Source organism: Rhagoletis pomonella, unplaced genomic scaffold (assembly GCF_013731165.1).
Source record: "Rhagoletis pomonella isolate Grant_MI unplaced genomic scaffold, Rhpom_1.0 Rhpom_scaffold_00007, whole genome shotgun sequence".
In the NCBI taxonomy this organism is placed as follows: domain Eukaryota; kingdom Metazoa; phylum Arthropoda; class Insecta; order Diptera; family Tephritidae; genus Rhagoletis; species Rhagoletis pomonella.
In genome coordinates, this window is record NW_023458561.1 from 3,962,964 (window position 1) to 3,971,172 (window position 8,209).

General features: G+C 44.0%; 1 protein-coding gene across 6 annotated transcripts in view; it reads left to right on the plus strand.

Annotated features, from left to right (window-relative positions):
* Positions 1-8,209, plus strand: part of LOC118742259 (dynein regulatory complex subunit 6) — a 426,783-nt gene that overhangs the window by 24,507 nt on the left and 394,067 nt on the right. For all 6 annotated transcript variants that reach the window (XR_004993352.1, XM_036474198.1, XM_036474197.1 and 3 more), the window contains one exon: positions 5,218-6,453. Coding sequence is in view for 5 of the 6 variants with exons in the window: in XM_036474198.1 (XP_036330091.1) it covers positions 5,218-6,453 (1,236 nt within the window). In the remaining variant the exon portion in view is untranslated. The remainder of the gene's footprint in view (positions 1-5,217; positions 6,454-8,209) is intronic.

Consider the following 8,209-nt stretch of genomic DNA (forward strand, 5'->3'; position numbering starts at 1 on the left):
CGGAGGAGAAAGAAAAGCACACCATTGAATTCCTTAGTCTTTGCTCTTTGAAGCTATAAAGGTGGGCGGTGCCACGCCGCCTGAATTTTTTTGTACCACCCCCTAACAAACAGATACTATTCGGAACATATCCCGAACTGATTATAACGATACTTAAATTTCGTCCCCACGACAGCCGGTTCTACGCACCGGAATGACTCGGGTTTTACCCGACCAAGGGCTGTTGTTTCGGCGATCTAACCCCGTTTGGGTCGGCGAAATCCATCGAACGTTGCTCAATTCTAGGGCTACACCTTCTCCGTACCCTTCTGCTCAGGGCTGGCATAGAGTCAAACCCAGGGCCAGAAATCTACACCTGCTGCGTATGCCAGAGACGACTGCATACAAACTCCACCTCGGTCGGGTGCAATGCCTGTGACGGGTGGAGTCACCTCCGTAACTGCTCGGGCCTACGTACGCACCGGCAATGGACCACGTCGTTCGTGGCCCCATGCTGTGCGAACCGGACCGCCTCCACGGCAAACCACCACCCGCAGGGCAGCACACAATCAACACACCCACACCCCAACACAACACAACAATAGACACACAAAGAAACACAATAGCACCCACACACCGCCGCCAGCAACTCCTAGTCCCTCCGACAATCTGCTCTGTTTGTCAGTCCAGTATATACCGTAACGTGACATCAGTCAAGTGCAACTCTTGCCTCGGCTGGTGCCACTTTAGGGCGTGCTCAGGACTTCGCAAAACGCGAGATTGGACGATTGACTATGTGGGCCCCTGCTGTGCTGCCCCGTCGCATCCCTCCCCCGCGACGCCGCCAACCACCACCACAAGGCAGCACCCCATTTTGCAGCACGTACAGCAGGGGGCCGGCAGGCAACACAACTCTTTAACATCTCCCAAGGCACACAAAGGTGCTACAATTCAACTGTAACGGACTCCAGAGCAAGGTCGAGGAGATAACTGTCTTTATGGGAAGGCATGGAATATTAATAGCTGCGGTCCAAGAGACGAAGTTGCATGGCAATTCAACCCTGTTGAATTGCGCCGGATACAACGTGCACCGTCGACATCGCGAGCGAGACAATGGTGGAGGTTTAGCGTTCATGACGCACCACACCGTGCAGTATCGTCTTATTGAAGCAGACATCCACCGCAGGGATACCATCCTAGAATGTCAGGGTATTGCTATCCGGTCAGGCGATGTTGACCTCGAAATATTTAACGTATACATACCCCCTGTCACGAGCTGCCCGGCAGGATATCACCCTGAAACAGGTGCGCTACTCAGAGGCGAAAACTTTGGCGCTCAAGCCTGTCAAATGATCGTAGGGGAATACATCTGGCTGAGCAGATAGACGATTCGACATTCTGCACAATGAACGACGACGCACCCAATAGGATTATGGGCAGCTCCTGCAACTCGCCAGACCTAACAATAGTCAGCGCTGGTCTGATAAACAGCGTATCATGGCGACCTATGCTGTCTTTGGCATCAGACCATCTGCCCATAGTCATCTCGATCGATAAACTAACCCACTTTGCTTCCACGGAACACCGGACATATATCAACTTTTCTAATGCTGATTGGAAAGGCTTCACGGATGTTACTGAGGGCGCCTTCACTGCACTACCCATACCAACCGACGTTCATGTAGGTGAACGTAAGTTCCGCAGGGTTGTCACCGCTGCTGCAGCTCGCTTCATCCCAGCAGGATGTATTAAGGATCCACGTCCGAACTTTCCTGCCGAAGCGGCTGTTCTAGATGATGAGCGCGACAACCTTCGTCAGGCCGATCCCGGAAATCCCCGTATTAGGGATCTCAATTCGGAGATTCGGCAACATGTGAACGTACATAAGCGGAAGAAATGGGAAGAGCATTTGAGGAACTGCAACTTCGCCTCTGGTGTGAGCAAGCTTTGGTCAACCGTGAGGTCGTCCAACCCGACGAGGCGTGACGACAGAGTCGAGATAAACTTTGGTGACCACGCTTCGTCGGACCCGGAGAGATGCGCGAGCTATTTTAGCCGGCAGTTCATTCTGCATCCTCCGGTGGGTAAAGCCAAACGTCGAGTGACCAGAAGGCTGCACAAAATGCCAAAACCTAGTGCGCCTCTTGTTTTTACCAGCGGTGAGGTAAGGGTAGCTATCGGGAAGGCGAAAGCCTCCAAAGCCATTGGACCCAACGGAATATCCATGTTGATGCTGAAAAATTTGGGTCCTGCGGGAGTAGCGTACCTAACGGAGGTCCTCAACCTGTCTATGGCCACTCTCGTCATTCCAGACATCTGGAAAATGGGAAGAGTGGTCCCACTGCTCAAACCGGGGAAACCAGCCAACAAAGGAGAGTCTTATCGCCCGATAACAACATGGGTTCCGTAAAGTGCATAGCACAACAACAGCACTTAACGCCATAAACACTCAGATAACTCGTGGCCTAAACCGAAACCGCCCCTGTGAGAGAACTATTCTAGTAGCGTTGGACCTGTCCAAGGCGTTCGACACTGTCAGTCATTCAACGCTACTAGAAGATATAGACGCCTCCTCACTCCCACAGGGACTCAAACGGTGGTCGGCGAATTACCTGAATGGTCGACACTCGTCAGTAATTTTCAGAGACAAAACTAGCAAGCCACGTAAAATTAAACAGGGGGTACCACAGGGTGGTGTCCTGTCCCCGCTACTGTTTAATTATTGCATCTCAAAGCTTCCTCAGCCACCAGAGGGTGTTAATATAGTCTCCTATGTTGACGATTGTTCGATCATGGCGTCTGGGAATGGAATTGATGACTTGTGCTCGAAAGTAAACGGTTACCTCGCCGAAATTTCTCGCTTCTTCAATGCAAGGAGCTTTGCCCTATCCTCCGCAACCCTTTTCATCACCTGGACGAAGGAGGTCAGACTGCAACTGGATATTCACGTCGATGGCGTAACAATACCGACGGTGCATAACCCGAAAATCCTCGGAGTTACCTTCGACAGTCTGCTCTCCTTCTCGGCGCATACAACCGCAATTGTCAACAAAGTACAGAGCCGCAACAATGTCCTCAAGTCGCTGGCCGGCAGTAGGTATATTAAACAACCTCTGGACCCGTCAAGCTATCGACAGGCCCTGAACGGCATTCACAGGGAATCAGTCTCAAGTTATGTAGACTCCCGCCCTGTGAATGCCGTTCTAGGCACACAACCACCGGACGTGGACGGGACAGAACTTTGTCTGTCTCGGGAGACCCGCACTACAGTAGCGCAACTTCGCTCTGGCTATTGCAGCAGGCTCAACTCCTACTTGAGTAGAATCAACGAGAATGTGCCAACCAATGCCCGGCATGTGGAGAGTCGCCACATGACTCCCGGCACCGCTTCACATGCCCTGAGAACCCCACTCAGCTAACGCCCCTGTCCCTATGGACAGCCCCTGTGGAAGTCGCACACTTCCTGGGCCTCCCCCTAGCTGAAATTGACGACAACGTTGATGGATGAACCGCCCCGAGCGGGGCTTAGTAGCCGCTACAACAACAACAACAACATACTTAAATTTCCTTGCGGAAATTAACAATAAGCGAGATATTGAAGGTCAGATGGAAATGGTTTTTTGAAAAACCATAATACATATGTCAAAAACTAGTGAAGCGATTGTAAATGTTAATATACCGTTTTAAAAGAAATTAATGCACGGTTCTTCTGAGCATTCCCCGTACCTTGCGTTTCAAATTTATATACCCAAGTTTTCCCTTTAAATAAATTTTATAAAAGATGTGTATAAATATACTTTTCAATGCTCATCCGACTATTCCATCCACAATATTTCTGCGCAGAGGGTGTAAAGCATAACCCAGACAATAAGACAATCCATAAATTGCTGAACACCTTTTTTAGAGAAAAAACTTTCTGCGTAGGCGGCCTTCGGCCGCGCTTAGGGATTATAACACTCACTAAGTAGAGTTTTCATTTCTGTGTTGCCGAAGAAAAGGGGCTGAACACCTTTTGCGGAGAACACCTTTCGGCGTAGGCGGCCATTGCCAACGCTTAGGGATTATAACCCTCACTAAGTAGAATTCTACTTTCTGTGTTGCCGAGGAAGAGGGTCTGAAAAACTTGGGTGGGCTTTAGTATTCAGCCGCACCTTTTGTTTTAAGAATACCTGGTGGAATTAACAAACGAAACTTGGTCAGGATGTTAAGGGAGGTATCCTCTAAAACATGTATACCGAAAAATATAAACAATATGATTGTTTATAAGTTCCTTGCTGTTAAAATTTCTTAAGCCATTCCACTTGATTTTCTTATCAAAAAGTGTTTTTGTCACATACTTTCATAAATATAAATGCACATAATACTCTACCTAATATTTTACACACTTTTATTTTATTTTATCTTGTATATAAATCTCTTTAATTCAACTTTTATTAACTTGTAAACTACATTAAATTGCACCCATATTTGCAATAACACATGGTTGCAAACTGACACATAAGATGTGTTGCCGTACTGTACAAAACAATACAAGAGAAAGGAGAATTCCAAGTAGTGAGGGTTATAATCCCTAAGTGCGGCCAAAGGCCGCCTACGCAGAAAGGTGTTCTCTGCAAATGGTGTTCAGCCCCCCTTCTTCGGCAGCACAGAAAGGAGACTTTACGTAGTGAGGGTTATAATCCCTAAGTGCGGCCGAAGGCCCCCTACGCAGAAAGGTGTTCTCTGCAAAATGTGTTCAGCCCCTCTTCTTTGGCAACACAGAAAGGAGAATTCTATGTAGTGAGGGTTATAATCCCTAAGTGTGGCCGAAGGCCGCCTATGCAGAAAGTTGTTCTCTGCAAAAGGTGTTCAGCAACACAGAAAGGAGAATTCTACTTAGTTATGAATTATAACCCTCACTAAGTAGATTTCTCCTTTCTGTGTTGCCGAAGAAGAGGGGCTGATCACCTTTTGCGGAGAACACCTTTCCGCCGCCTACGCAGAATGAACTTTTCCAATAGAAGCCTCTGGAGCCTGGCCCCTCTTGTCAGGCAACACGGAACACGGAACACGGAAAAATTGTGATTTTTGCCCATTTTTGTAAAGGCTCCCTAGAAACCTATAGGGGCCTAGGCATTTGGGAGTAAATGGGGTGTGCGAAGTGCCACGCCCCTCCCCCGCCGCACACAACGATCGGCTGTAAAGGAAAGTTTCCCCCAAATGAATTCACTGCTGTAACAAGTTCTCTATTAATTACAGATAATTCTTCATATTTTTCGATATTTGAGTGCTGCAGACATGCAAATAGCAGGTAGAACATGCCAACGATGGCGTGAAGCAACATTTAATACGGAGTTCACTAAACGAGTTTTAGTTCGATTTTCTAAATTATGTCTATCAGACATGCTTACGCCGGCAAAGGACTACGCTAAAAGTGAAATGCCTTTTCGGAACTTCTGCTTTGAGGAAATCTCGTTCGGACCAGTGCAACAGGCTATGAGCCACATTGGGAGTACGGCTAAGGAAATAATATTTGACAATGTAGATATTGGAGTCAAACAGTTCTGCGAAATCATGAGGCTATTACCAAATATAACTTCGTTAAAAATAACGCACTGTTCACAGCTTTTTATGTCAGGTTCATTTTTAGAAAATGAACCGGGCTTAAGCTTTGCAAATATACATCACCTTTCCCTGAGCGATAATCAGTATATATCGGATGCAATTTTAATGCGTTTGACTGAAATGATGGAGAGCATATACTCTTTAGATTTGTCCGGTTGCCACATAGCTTATCACAACGCGATTCAACGGCGATTTTATCCAAATGAAGGTGATATATTACCATGCGAATCTATATTGACCTTTAAGTTCATTATTCGCATATTAGCATTGCATCACGAGCATATACGTTGCCTTAACTTTAGTAATACATTGATCGGCGCCCCAGCTCTATCTGCTCTATGTGAGCTGGAAAGGGGAGAACTCCATTTGCATCGTCTTGGACTAGCGAAATGTAGGCAATTAAATGCAATATCTCTCAATTTACTTTTAACTTCGCAAACAAATTTATTGGTACTGGATCTATCGGACACAATCTGCGTGAACGATAGTTGTCTTGATGTAATTGTGAAAAGTGTCTCTTCGCTACAAGAGCTTAATATTGCTGGTTGTGTTAATATTTCAAATGAAGGAGCGTCTCTTTTAAACAAATTAAAGAACTTGAAGCATTTGAATGTATCACGTTGTGATGGTATACAATCGGACGGTCTTACAAATGGAGTGGCAGCTACACTTAATGTAACATTGCTGATTCTTCATATGAGTCATATACAGGTATGCGAGGAGGCCATCAAGGTTCTAGCTAAAAACCTTCCGGAGCTGCGAGTTCTAAACTTAGGGTACTGCGTGAATGGAGTAACCGATGAATCAGTACAGAGTATCATTCAAAATTTACGATGGCTACGGGAATTGTCTTTGGAAAGCTGCTTTAGGGTATGATATACATATCGAGGTATTTCATTTAACACGCTCTATCTGCACTATAAAAACTAGTTTTTAATATTGGAAACCATTCGCCTTAACCGTAATTTTTGATGCTGATTCTAATATCAAATAACAACATATCGAATTGCTGTGGACAGAAAATATCTATAGTAGGGAATTTACATGATTCAACTTTCACAGGCGATTAGTTGAATATAAAGTTGAACGAAAGTAGCAAGGCGAATTTATATAAGGTGGTGTTACTAGCTCAGCTGATTTTGTGTATGTGTTTCGCCGCACGGCTTCTGATATCAAATTGAAAAATTTTGTTTGAATTTCTACACACACTTACAGATTTTGACAGTTTATGCCGCAAAAGCAAAAACAAAATACACATGGTGGAATAATAGCTCTGATCCAATACTTTTCGTGAAAAGTCCTGTAAAACTGTCAAACAGCAAAATTACTCTGAAGTGAGAGTAAAAAGTGAGTAACAACAAAAAGTACGGGCACAAAAAGACAATTTTTCCTGTAAAAACGTCAACCAGTGATTGCTTGACATGATTTTACCAGAAGAAAAAGTTCGGGTAAAATCTTGCAACTTCATTCTCTACACAACTCTCCAAAAGTCGCTCTCATTTACATGATTTTGGAGGATTTCGGAGTACGGGAACATTTTTCCTGCAAGTTTGTCTAAAATCCTGTAAGTTCGTGGAGTACTGGATCAGAGCTAATAACAAGGTGTTGTCAGTAGCGGCGTGTTTGGTGTGATTTTTTACAAGATCGGCATGCTTATTTTCAGTGCTGCCGATCTTAATTTTTATACTACTATTCGTTGGGAAATAGTATCTAAAATACTCCATTTTAGTAATTCGTTTTACCGCGATTTATAAAGAACTTGGTGTTTTCAGAACAATATTAATATTTAAAATTGCTGGATTTGTATAATTTTCAATTTATCAATGGAAAAAAACGTACCCAGAAATCGTATGGAAAGGCGCTTTTTTATATTAAATAATTTTTGCTGCATTGTCATAATATTGAGCCAAATCAACTACTGATACACTAGAATAGAGTGGCTGCATGGTTAACTTAGGAATTCGCTTATATTATCGATATTTATGTGTTTTAATCTGTTTAGAAAATCATTTACAGTCTTATAGGAAATTGCCTTATTTTACGGCTTTTACTTTTTTAAAGATACAATATATGTCCAAGCTGTGTGGAGCTGCCGATGCAAACATATATTCAGGCTTATAAGCCTGTAATTATACATTTTTCTACATTTAATTTAAATAGTATGCACCAACGTATTAAATGTAGTAAATAATTAGTACCTTTTCTAGTACCTTAAAATGCGTGACCGGAATAGACCTGCCGAAAAAGTGAGGTTAAGTTACTGACAACACCTTGTTATTATTACACCATGCAAAATACATGTAAATTTTTGTTTTTGTACTCCTGCTATCACCTTATATTAATTCGCCTTGGAAAGTAGGCAGCCGACCAAATTCATTGAAAGCGATTAGTTGAAAAGCCGTTTACACCAGGCGATTGTTGCTTTCAACTAAACGTTGCCTGAAAAATCGCCTCGTGTAAATTCTCTATAAGGGCTACGACAGCTGCACTGTTTTGCTGTGATGAGTTTGCGTTAACACAAAGATCCCGGGGTTTTTATTATCCGATTTGCCCGGGTACCCGGATAATATACATATTGTTACGATTATCCTCGAAACCTTGAGGGATTTCCCAAATATACTCGGGC